The following is a 13098-nucleotide window of genomic DNA, read 5'->3' as shown; positions in this document are numbered from 1 at the left end:
AATGGTATCTGGCAATGCTTGTGTTGTGCGTACTTTCATGTTTGCATGCACAAATAACTATGCTTATGCTGGTGTACCCCACTTTAAAAAAAAAAAACTTCTGTACAACGGAGTGTCCTGTTCTCAGACATGGGGTGCATTGCCTTTAGTGCGGGGGTGTCCAACTCATTTCACTGAGGGCCACATCTACCTTATTGCTGTCTTCAAAGGGCCAATTGTAATACCATATGGTAATAGTGGCCCCAGTAATGACAGTGCCCCCTATAGTGGCCCTAGTAGTAAAAGTGCCTCACAAAGTAATTCCAGTAGTAATAATGACCCCCCCCCTCCCTATTGGCCTCTGGCCAGGTAGCATCCGTACATGCATTCCACTCGCCAAGCCTGCAGATGTGGTCCAGTGGCGGCAGTGCAGAGTCTGTGACTGCTGACCTCTCCCCTCAGCATCCATGTTCTGTACATGACAGCAAACATAGACACTGGAGGGAAGATGTCAGTGGTCACAGGCTCTGCACTGCCGCAGGAGCTGCAAGCTAGGTGAGTGGAAGCTGTTGCACCACCAGCAGGCCACTTAAACTGAGGTGGTGGGCCGGTTTTGGCCCGCAGGCCTTGTGTTTGACATGAGTGGCTCTAGTGGTTGCGCTTCAGTGCGGTTTGAAACACATTAAGTGGGTGTATAAGGGAGCAATCAGTGGTTAATGCTCAGATCCCTGGTGGCCAATAGTACTGAAGTGATTAATTTGCATCTGTTGTCTATTGGTTTACTCACCTAGGCACCAGCCAAGTCACTCATCATATTCAGCTTCCTCTGATCAGAACTCATATTTAGGCATTGTCCTGCTCTACAGACTCAGTAACAACAGGATTAAAAAACAGGAATAAAACTTTATTGTCATGGTCACCTCTTTGTGTTTATAGGTGGCCATTGAGTCACTGATAAACCATTTTATACATCTTCCATACAGTCATATACAAGTGATGTTGCAAGCTCTTGTGCCTGGGGAGGTGACTTTTGCTCATTGCCCCAGATTTCTTGGCACCAATGATCACAAGATTTAATTTGATCTGTTTCCTTGCCTCTGCCAGTGCCATATGGTGCCTCTATTAACTTCAGTCTACCAGCACCCTTAGGTTTATCACTTCTTACAGATATAATGCATCTTCAGGTCACAGTGCACATCATTCCAGCCATCCGATTTCATCTCTACACAGAATTCATTTCCACCAGTATTATTTGGTTCTCTAAGACCCCAGTTGCTGAAAGACAAGATTAAGATAACATATAACCCTTTCAACCAAATAAATGTTCCCTGGAAGTCAAAACAATCCAGTAAAGTCAGTGAGTTGTCTTCTTTGGTCAAGTTGGTGGCAACCAATATGGTTACCATTAAAATTGCTGGTGGTGGATACAAGGGGCCTCCTGGCCCTCTGCTCCAACATTCACCAAGCAGACCTTGGGTCTCTTCTGTCCAACTGCCTATTTGTCCTGACAGAGACCAGTGTAATGACCTCAACATTCCCATCTGCATCAAATGCTTTTGGGCTCCCCATTTAGACTTCAGCATTGACTAGTTAATTAAATGGGCACTACTGCCCCATAGCAACAAAGAACGTTATAGGGGATGGTAAACTAGTTGAGAGCCTAAGGAGCAAACTACAACTACCTAGTAGTATTTAGCTGTTTACGATGGTAGTATTTGGAAACAGATTTGTAGTATGTGGGAGCCTTACAACAGTATTATTGGGATACTGCATATTATTTGGGCATTATATAGTGGCATTATCTTGACTGCATATGGAAGTAGTATTATGGCACTAAATGGCAGTATGTAGAGTGTTATATGGCCAGAAATTACAAGAGCTGCCTAACAATGGTAGGTGGGGTGTTTTACTTGTCACTCAGGGCTCTATTTTCTAGAAAAGTACCCCTTCATAGCACTGTAAGTAACATATGGATATGGCACCATTCATATGAGTACAGTACTGACAGCATATGCCACTAATTATATTGGTACACAGTATTACTATTTATATGAGTACTATGTGACAATATCTTTTATGACATTAGGAAATTTTCATGCTATTTATCTGAGCAATGTATGACACTATCTGAGCACTCTAAATTTGCAATACACTATATATGATTATTTACTTGGACACTATGGTGATTTGGCAGGGATAAAGTCTAGAAAATGTACAGGATATTGAGTGATAAGTTTAATCATAAACCAGTTGCATTATTATGCATTCCACTATCTGGTGAATACTGTAAAACACTGCTTACTTATGCAGTTATAATCCCCCCCCCCCAAAAAAAAGAAAGACTACAAATAATGGGAAATGCTATTTAAGGGTAAAGGTGGGCAATGGGTTATCAAGTTCAAATACTTCCATGCTGTGTTGATCCAGAAAAAGCCTAATCCAAAACCACTCCTGAACAATTGTTGTTAGTGTAGCAGGGCCCATTATCCTGCTGAAAGAGGCCACTGCCATTTGGGAACAGCTCTGCGATGAAGGAGAGGGGTTGCTTGGTCTGTACAATGTTTAGGTAGTTGGTACATGTCAAAGTATTATTTACATGAATACCAGGACCTAAGGATTCTCAGGAGAACATTGCCCGGAGCATCCTACTGCCTCCACCAGCTTATCTTCTTCCCATAGTGCATCCTTGTGCCATCTCTTCCCAGGTAAGTGATGCACACAGCCGTCAACATGATGTAATAAAAAACATAATTCATAAGACCAGGCCACCTTCTTCAATTGCTCCATGGTCAAATTCTAATGCTTATTGTAGGCACTTTCAGTGATGGACAAGGTTTAGCATGGGCACTCTGACCAGTCTGTGGCTGCGGAGCCCCATATACACAAGCTGTGATGTTCTCTGTGATCTGAAATCTTTCTATTATAGCCAGCAGTAATTAGCACTACAGTAGCTCTTCTGTGTGATAAGACCAGATGAGCTAGCCTTCACTTCCCAAGAGCCCCGGGCACCCTTGACTCTGTTGCCAGCTCATTGGTTGTTTTTTTACTTGGACTACTTTTGTTAGGTACTAGCCATTACATATTGGAAACACTTCGCAAGACTTGCTGTTCTGGAGATGCACTGACTCAATCATCTAGCCATCACAAAGTTGCTAAGGTCCTTATACTTTTTCCTAGTTCCAACACATCAACTGCCGGTTCATTTGCTGTCTAATATATCCCACCCACTTTTGTGGATGACCTCCACAGTTCTTAATGTTGTTCACCTGAAGTTGAGAGGCGTTGCATCATACCATAACCAAGTAGTGTGGAATTTCTTCAAGCCAAACCAGTATGTTTTTCCATTTATTAAAGGCAGCAAGGAATTCTGTAGAAAGTAGAATAATGTAAGTTAAAACACAAGATCTTGGGTGACAAGGTTGAGAAATGTCTTCCAGGAAAAATCGTGTGTTGGGACCTATAGGAAGGGGAATATTTGCTGCTTCACTGGGTATCGTGTTGGAAAAGGCGAGTGCTTCTGATAGACAAATCAAAGGACACATTTAGTCCTTCAGTGTCATGCCTGTTGAGGTATGTATAAAATGTTCAGCGTGTACCATGCAAGTGGTGGTTTTGTTTCTTTTGTTTGCTGAGTGTGCAAGGTCTGAGCAGAAGGTGCAACCTGCATTCACGTTCCGTTAGTGAAATCCTAGAATGCCTACATATGGAGGATGTTGAGTGCAACCTGGAAGTGTGAGCTGTGCAAGAGTCCCTGACATATCCTATTTGAAGCAAGTGTGTCTAGACAGAAGAACCGTGGAAGCTGAAGTACCATGTCAGAGAGAGGGACATGCATCATATGGACCATGTAAATCAGTCATAGATGTGTTGAGCGTACACAGAGTTGTACCAGGTGTAATAAATAACTAAACAGCCTGCGAATATGAAGCAACTGTGAATAGAGAGAGACTATAAATGATAAGTGACTGTGAATATACAACGGTTATGAAGAATCCTGCATGGACTGTGAACCAAGTTAAAGTGATTGCAACATGTGACTCGTCTCTTATCCACATCTGCACAGAGGAAACAATCCCTGCAAGTTTCTCCTTCTCTTCCATTTCCTTAACCCTTGGGCAATTCTCCACCTGCTTGGTTGCTATAATGCAGTTCCATTGAAGAGAGGAGTCCTGCATGGTATTTTCCACATCTCCATTAACATACTGTAAGATCATTTAAATTGGGAATGTCCATTGAGAATTAGGGAAAATTAAAATGTAAAAGTAATCACTTAGTTTAGGTGATACTCAAGGGTTGCTGTAGCTTTATCAATCAGCTATGCCTAATTATTATTCTATGCATCGGAGAAGAGAACAATGAGAAACACTTAAGTGATGTTTCCAAGCTCTTCTGTTTTATTGTTCCAATGCAAGACGTTATATAGTGTGGCATCCCCCACAAAATCAACAATTCAAAGTCTACAGCATATGTGATACTTCTCTCTTAGTAAAACATTACAAAGGTTAATTATAACAAAGCTGCATACTCAGCGTCTAAGGCCATGTTAGTAAACTTTCACCTACAATTCATGTCTTTTGTACATGTACTTCTTGCTATGCACACAGCACAAATGTTATGCACATGACACTGCTGCATAAAACATAATTCAATAGTTTTACAAACACAATTTATCTATTGATTCCCACTCAGCCTCGGACTTTGGGCACTTACCATTTCCTCTATGCTTCTTAGAATAACAAGCTTAGATTGCTGTTGTGTGCATCTGCTGAAAGCACCTTCCCAAGTTTCAGTTTCAATAGAGAAAAAGTAACATGAGTCACCTCTTCTGTTCCAACTTACTGGACACGTAACTTTCACAGGCTCTAAAATTAAAAAGAGACTTTTAAAATCTATATGGTGTGAAATACTCATATAAAAAAACAAAAAAACTAGTAAAAAATTATATTTGCAAGTTTTCAAGGCTACTTTAGCCTCTTCATCAGGTTGGTGTTACAATATATTCTGGCTAATGTGGTATCACACAATTTTGGCTCTATATCCTTTTTACAATACAAAAAAGTGCTACAGCCATAGTGCAATTTAAAAAAAAACTTAAAAAAATGTATATCTTCAATGTTGGTGTTTTTTGGTGCTTGCAGCACGCTGTTACACCTTTTGAGTATTTTGCTTTTCACAATAGCCACAGTGATGTCTGCCTTGTTTTTTCAGCTGGCGGGCATTTGATTTACTCTGCGATCGGAATCAAGCCTACATCTAATGGACTCATGCAAACTGTCACTCCAAGAGAGCCAAACCTTTGCCTGATGTTGTGGTCATGAGGTGAAACACCAGATATGTGTTTTATATACATATAGAGGTGATTGGGTATATGACCAGCCGTTCATGTATGGGATACTGGATGGTCTAACTGGCATATTTATCATTCTATTGGATAATGTTCAGGTGGATAATTTTGGAGTTGGACAATAGATCAGAGTGGATTATTATAGTGCATAAGTGCCAGGTTCCAGGTGATTTCCACGTTTAATTAATACTTTGAAGCATCCTTTCAAAAATCAGACTGAGAAACATTCGGCTATTGAATTGGTAAATTGCCTGAAAATAGAGTATGACAGGACATATGGAGGAGCTTTCTGTTGGGATCACCCTTGTCAGGGCAGGTTTCCCAAGATTGATAGAGAGGGCTGTTTTTGGTAGGGTCAGAATAAGCATAGCTTTACCTCATCTCTCTTTCACCCCTTCTTCTGAATATATGGTTATACACTATGGAATTGAGTATTTTAAGGCTATAATAAAAGTTACGTTTTAATGGTGGTCCATCTTGCAAACCAAGGAAAAAATAAAAAAAGTTATAGCTCTTCTAAGGTGGAATGAAAAAAAACAATGTATTAACAAAAAATGAGTGCAACGGAATGGGGTTAATGGCTGTTGGTGAGAACCTTACTCAGTATGGGTCCTAGCTCATCGATTCTGACTGTTGGATTGTCTCTATTATCTCCTTACAGGGCATTTTATGAGGTCGTTGTCTACAAAATATACCCAGATGTAATAATAATTACGGGATACTTACCCTTCACAGGTATGTTCTTATTAGCTTGTTTTTCTTCCTCTGCTTGAACAGGAGCAGCTGAAACTGCAAAGAAAAAAGGGCAGCATTGCATCAGTGACCAGAGATCTGCAGAGAACAGCTGTAGACCTCTTCCTTTCTCATATTATGGTGGTATTTCTCTTATACTTACAGAGGGCACATGCAGTTATAAGGAGTATAGAGAGCAGCCCGACTAAACCAAGCAGCAACACTTTGGATGTTAGGGACCAGTTCTTCCGAAAACAGGATTCAGCCGAGAATTTATCATGCAGGTAGCAGAGTACCAGATGAGAGAGCTAATTGCACCTGTGTGGGACACCGATGAGACAGCCACTCACACTGCCTCTTTATATACCGTAGAGGGGTTGGCTGCTTGGTGTAGACTGCCACCCCCCTCTATATCAAGAGGCTAGCTCCCTCATCTACCTGCATGGTGAGAGGATGCATCTATATGCACTCCTTAATGAGTAAGTATATGGCCGTTTTCTGTGATTGTTTTTATCTTTCGATATTTCCCCCTCTGTGATGTATGGGATACTTGATGGCCTAACTGGCATATTTATCATTCTATTGTATAATGTTCAGGTGGATAATTTTGGAGTTGGCCAATAGATCAGAGTGGATTATTATAGTACATAAGTGCCAGGCGCCAGGTGATTTCCATGTTTAATTAATACTTTGAAGCATCCTTCCAAAAATCAGACTGATAACATTCAGCTATTGAATTGCTAAAATTGCCTGAACAAAGGGTACAACAGGACATATACAGGAGGTTTCTGTTGGGATTGCCCTTGTCAGAGCAGGTTTCCCAAGATTGATAGAGAGGGCTGTTTTTGGTAGGGTCAGAATAAGCATACCTTTACCTCGTCTCTGTTTCACTCCTTCTTCTGTTTATATGGTTATACACTATAGAATTGAGTATTTTAAGGATAAAATAAAAGTTAAGTTTTAATGGTGGTCCATCTTGCAAACCAATGGAAAAATAAATAAGTTATAGCTCTTCTAAGGTGGGATAAAAAAACAACATAAAAACAAAAAATGGGTGCATCGGGATAGGGTTAATGACTGTTGGTGAGAACCTTGCTCAGTATGGGTCTTGGCTCATAGATTCTGACTGTTAGATCATCTCTATTACCTTCTTACAGGGCATTTTATGAGGTCGTTGTCTAAAAAATATACCCAGATGTAACAATAATTATGGGATAGTTACCCTTTACAGGTATGTTCTTATTAGCTTGTTTTTCTTCCTTTGCTTGAACAGGAGCAGCTGAAACTGCAAAGAAAAAAGGGTAAATTCATCAACCGCAGCATTGCATCAGTGACCAGAGATCTGCAGAGAACAGCTGTAGACCTCTTCCTCTCTCATATTAGGGTGGTATTCCTCTTATACTTACAGAGGGCAAACGCAGTTATAAGGAGTATAGAGAGCAGCCCGACTAAACCAAGCAGCAACACTTTGGATGTTAGGGACCAGTTCTTCCGAAAACAGGATTCAGCTGAGAAATAAAAAAAATTATATTTAAATGTTAATGATCTTTTTTTGTGTAGGCTACAGAGTTACAGAGCATATCCTTCAAGATCTATAGGTGCATTGCTTAGGTTATCAGTATAGAGGAGATAGGAGTTCTCTGCTTTGGAGAATCTAGTCTTTTGACAGTGTCCAGCTTTGTCGACCCCCATCGATCAGTTGTAATCTATAGAGGAACTTACTATGGTAGCAATTCTTCCATTCTGCTACAACACAATCACTGTAACATTACACATAGTTGTGTTCCAACAATAGCGACAGACTGCTACATGCAACTACTACGGGGCCTGCAGGACAAGGGGGCCTAGGGTCAAGTCATCCCACCCAAAGAATGACTAGCCCCTGCTCCCCAAACTCTAGCCACCAGTACAAGAATCTTCATTATTCACACACATCTGAGCTCAGATAATAATCCAACTCCTCCTGCACACTGTGATCTGAGAACAGGAAGGGGGGAAAGGAGTCAGATTATACTGAAAGTTTCCCCCTGCAGTAGTTGCCACCCATTTACTCAAAATGGGAAGTAGGATATATCACAACTAAGATACATTGATGACATAAAGAAAATTTCTATTGTAGGGTAATGCTACACGGTTGCCGAACATTTTAATTCAGGTCCACTATGCAATGTGCCCCCCCCCCCACCAATGAAAAATTATATTTTACTATTATGCACACACACACAGCTCTAGTATATCTCTATACAAATAATATATATGTATATATATAATAACTAGATAATGGTCAGATACCAGTCCTATATTCTACACAGCAATAGTGATTAAAGTGCAGTGTTCACAGGTAGTGGCTTCTCTGATTGGTGACGTCCATTTTTATTTTTCTTATCTGAGTTCAGACTGCCATAAAGACTTTTTTCAGTCATGACCTGTCTTTGTACAATCTCCCCATTCTGTTGCTACTCCAACTATTTCGGCCCTCTAATAGTACTAATGCCCTCCACAAAGTAATAGTGCCCCTTTTGTCCCCCCCCCCTCCCAAAGTAATAGTGCCTCCTCTGTGCCCCCACACAAAGTAATAGTGTTCCCTCTATGCACTCCTATAGAGTAATAGTGTCCTAGTGCCTCCCTTAAAGTAACAGTACCTCCTCTGTGCCGCCGACAAAGTAATAGAGCCTCTCTGTGATACGATTTAGTGATAGTGCTCCTTCTGTGGCTTCGGATAATGACAATGCCACCTTTGTGGCATCACTTTGTAATGATGGCCTTTCTGTGGCCCCAGTTTGTAATATTGTCCCTTCTGTGACCAGTAAAATCTACAGTCTCTATTTCTGAATCTTCAGCAGCAGTATCAGAACTATCATCTTCTTCCTCAGACAGTCATGTCTGTCACCGGGCGCTCTGTGTATACAGCACAACCTGATTCCTCCTCTCGTCTCCCACAAACAGACAGAAACTTACATCCTATTGATGGCGCAGGCTGAGTAACTGAGCCAGCGCCATACGCAGCGGGAGCCGGCTGTGACTGACAGACGGCCTCCTGCTACAACACTGATCCTTGCTATTAACTTCTTACAATGTTGATTGTGGCATATAAAGGGTTCACAGAGGGAGGGCGCTCCCTCTGTGATGTTATCGGCCTGTTGCAATGTACACCAGGTCAGTCATGGCCTACAATCACTATTATTAGCAATAATACAATGCCGTACGGATGTACAAAGAATCTCAGGACATAAAAAATGTAAAATAAAGAAATAAAAATGGTAAAAAAAATAACGTAAAAAAACTTTTTGCGCACTTTCTCTTCTTTAACAAAAAATTAAAAACCCCACGTTTGGTATCGTTGCATCCATAACGACTCACGCAATGTATTAAAACCCTTTTTTTCCCCCTGAAAGGCAAATGGTATTACAAAAAATGAAATAAAATCAAAAGGAATCAGAATGCGAGACACTCAAGAAAATAGAACATGCTGCGATTCTTCCATCTCGCACCATCACTGTAAGAGAAAAATTGGCCATGTAAATAGGCGCATTGAAAAGAATGGGTTCTATTTTTTTGTGAGTTTCTTGCAATGTACAAAACAAGCGTAACTTTTTGCTCATTTGAATAATCCACAACAGGGAGCACCTGTCTATATGTGCTGCGCTAGATGGGTCACAGCGACTAAATACTAGGCAAAAGAGTATAAATGGAGATCAGAGGTGCCGCAAGGCTTCATGCTGCCTGAGGCGAAAGTATCAATACACAAGATACCCAACACATATTTGAATCATTGAGACTTGTCTGAAGTGACAGAGTAATAGTGTTCCCAGTAGTGGCCAAATAGTAAGTATTCCCCTCAGTGACCCCATTATAGGCTCCAGTAGTAAGTGACATTCATATTGACCCCCATAGTGGCCGCAGTAGTAATAGTGACCCCTATAGTGGTCCCAATATTAATAGTGATTCCCATAGTAGCCCAATAATAATTGTGTCCCTGGACCTCTGGCCGGGTGGCAACCTACAGGCATTACACTTACTCAGTCCACAGCTCTGGTTTGCTGGCGGCTGCTACAACTTAGTCTGTGACCCTCGACCTCTCCCCAGGCATCTGCGCTGCATACAGGTGTTCTTGCACACAGACATCAGGGAAGAGGTTAGGGGTCACAGAATCAGCAGCAAGTGGCTGCCGGTGGGCTGGAGCTGTGAACTAAGGGACATGCCTGTCGGGTTGCTAGCTCCCAGATGACAATTATTCTTTAACAGCTATTAATATGGTCAGTAAACAATAACTACCGGCCGGGGGGCAACCTGCCACCTCCCTGGGGCCGGGAAGACTGCCCACCTGAGGCAGCATATGCAGGTTGCCTCATGGTAGGAGCCCCTGATGCAGATACATTAAACCAGGTGATAGTAATACCCCTAAATGTACTCCATATAATACAGCAGCCCTGCCTATATGCACTGCCTGCCCTAATAGTTTTACACGCCCTATAACATATGAAGAAAACTGGCCCGGTTCTAGCAGCAAGTAGGCAGCAGTAATGTACTATTTACATAGTAGCGGCATCCCAGGATATTAATATACAACATATCATATGATAACAAGCCTCTAGTTTGATAGCTAGTAAGAGAGTTTTGTACTTTACTTTCGCATACGTCTGTGGGTCCATCGTTCTTCCTCATTGGCACAGGGGGTAACTCCCTAAACATGGTTCCATTTGCATAATCGCAGCTCTCCATGTAGATGCCTCCTGTAGACAGAACAGAAATACAGTTGGTGAGGGATCTGAGCTCTTCAATCATCCTACCACATAGACGATTCCTCCAGTCTTACCAGAGACAACTTCGTTCTTATACATGTCTGTTCCTTCTTTCTGCTCTCCTACAACCCAACTGGTCACTGATTTGTCATACTTTCACAAAAGGGTTTATGGTCAATGTGAAGAAACCAAACTGAAATCTAGAGAAGGAAGTGAGACTAGACGTGGGGATTTGTGACGTTTTGTGTTTAAGAGATTTGTATGATGTGGTGAAACTATACAGCTTCCACCACACCCATATCATATACACTATCAACATCTTCGACAGCCATTAAATGAACTTCTCCTGCTCCTGCCCTGGCTGACCCACACTCCACAGGCAAACAGATCTAATCTTTAACCCTTTTGGGACCCACCAATTGCCTGTATATTTTAAACACCAGCTGAACTGACGAAGGGGTTATCCCCGAAACGCGTATTCACAAGCTGTCCACATACTTTATTAAATAAAAGGAGAAGTTTCACATACATTTGGTCACTCCTTATATTGCTTAAATCTGGAGTGTTCCGCCGTCTCCATTGCCATTTTTCTTTCTTTCTATTCTCTCAGCCATTAAATGAGACTCACAACTCATGGCTCACCCCACTAGTTATGAATATGCCCCTATTAAAGAGGTTTTCTGGGCAAAAGCTATTAATGACCTATTCTCAGGATACCAATTGCCTACCACCAAGGGAAGCACAAATTGGGATGTGAGAAAGAACATTGAAAAAAGAAAAGAGATCAACAATCAGAGAGGCACATTTAAGAAGCATATCTAGTTCCCTGAGGAGCTCCAGTGTGGAGCGAAATGCGCCGGACCAGTTTAGACCTAGTCAATTAATTATAAGTGATCCATCTAATATTTAGGTAGAAATACTGTCTACCTTCGGGATCATCAAGATCTGTATGTGATTAATACTTCATGGGAGGGGCCGATTTCCCTCTTCTGATAGAGATACATAATTCCCTTATGGCTCTGGGAATTATCACAATCAACTGATACTTAGGATAACCTACAGTGGCACTTGAACATAAGTAAAAATTGATTAATTGGATAACAGCCTTCAATTAAACTGACTGTTAACATAATCTACGCAATAACGCAAGAAACATCCTACATCTATATATCTTACTTTTTGTTTGATTTCGTTCTATGTATCATGTGTGTTAGTGAGTAAAAGATTTTAATTAATTTATTAAAAGTTATGTTTTAAAGTCCAAACAGTGACAAGGTTTTGCAGTAAAACAATTTGGACTACCTGCCCCAGTGAAATTCAGTTATTCTCAGGATGTAGGTCACCAATGGTTCAGCGCCGATGACCCGCTGCTCAGGATACCCAGTGATTGGCTGCTTGCCCTATCCATTGTCAGGGTAGCAGGGCTGGACCTCATCATTTGGAGTGGGAGCAGAAAAGCTACAGAGGGCTTCACTCCCATTGAAATCAATGGGAGCTGAAGCTGGCTATTACACTTCTGGCATTTCTACCTAGGCCATCCTGGGTTTTTGCCCAGAAAACACCTTTAAAGACCAATTTACACTCCCCAATTATTTGCTCATTTCTGAGTAATTGTAGTGATAATTGGTCAGTATTAACAAACGAAAATACTAATAATAAAACTGTCATTTATCATTATTTCTGGTGCTGTAAATATAATTATAAATTGCATAACTGATGGAAATGCCACTCATAGGATGCAAGGCATTGCTGAATAGCACATCACCAGGCCCTGGTGTTCATTGGTGTGGACTGCGCTCCTTAAGAGTCATGTGCACCAGTAGGAAATATGGGCCACACTGAATCTGTACAGAATCGGTATACAGGGGGATTCAAAAGTCAGGGCCAGACAGAATATTTTCTCAACAAAAGAGATACAAGTAGAAAACTTTGCAGAACACTTAGATAGGTGAGGAAAAACTTTTTGGCACTGTGGTGGAGCCAACATCTTGGTGACAGCCATCTTGAATTCAGCCCAGGAAATTTCAATGGAAAGGGGTTCATGGGATACATCATTTAGGAGTAAACGTTCATCACAAATTGATAGCTGCAGTCATTTTATTATCAGGACCTGCAACCATTTTTAAGTTATGAATAATGGTGTCATGTTGAATATGAATAAAGTTGTTATTTTAAATTGTAGGGTATGGAAAACACTAATCAAGTGTCTTTTCAGGTACCAGAAGATCCTGTTAACAATCCAGGATAGAACTGAGATAATCCTGATGGTCGGTAACAGAAGTTCATGTAAGGTGGCCGAGG

General features: G+C 41.2%; 1 protein-coding gene across 2 annotated transcripts; it reads right to left on the bottom strand.

The window, feature by feature from the left end:
* Positions 1–862: 862 nt before the first annotated feature.
* Positions 863–10974, bottom strand: LOC136610838 (CD209 antigen-like protein C). Of its 2 annotated transcripts, XM_066590035.1 has the most exons (8): positions 10872–10974; positions 10684–10788; positions 7462–7563; positions 7278–7340; positions 6050–6112; positions 4690–4841; positions 3246–3346; positions 863–1254 (listed from the first exon to the last, which is right to left on the bottom strand). In XM_066590035.1, exons 1-8 carry the CDS (start codon positions 10894–10896, stop codon positions 1134–1136), a joined length of 732 nt encoding a protein of 243 aa, XP_066446132.1. In that variant the 5' UTR covers positions 10897–10974; the 3' UTR covers positions 863–1133. The 2 variants fall into 2 exon arrangements, with proteins under 2 accessions (XP_066446132.1, XP_066446133.1); XM_066590036.1 differs by lacking the exon at positions 6050–6112.
* Positions 10975–13098: the final 2124 nt, after the last annotated feature.

Source organism: Eleutherodactylus coqui, chromosome 2 (genome assembly GCF_035609145.1).
Source record: "Eleutherodactylus coqui strain aEleCoq1 chromosome 2, aEleCoq1.hap1, whole genome shotgun sequence".
NCBI classification, from domain to species: domain Eukaryota; kingdom Metazoa; phylum Chordata; class Amphibia; order Anura; family Eleutherodactylidae; genus Eleutherodactylus; species Eleutherodactylus coqui.
Note: the sequence above shows the minus strand (reverse complement) of the source record. Positions and strands in the feature narration are given on the sequence as shown.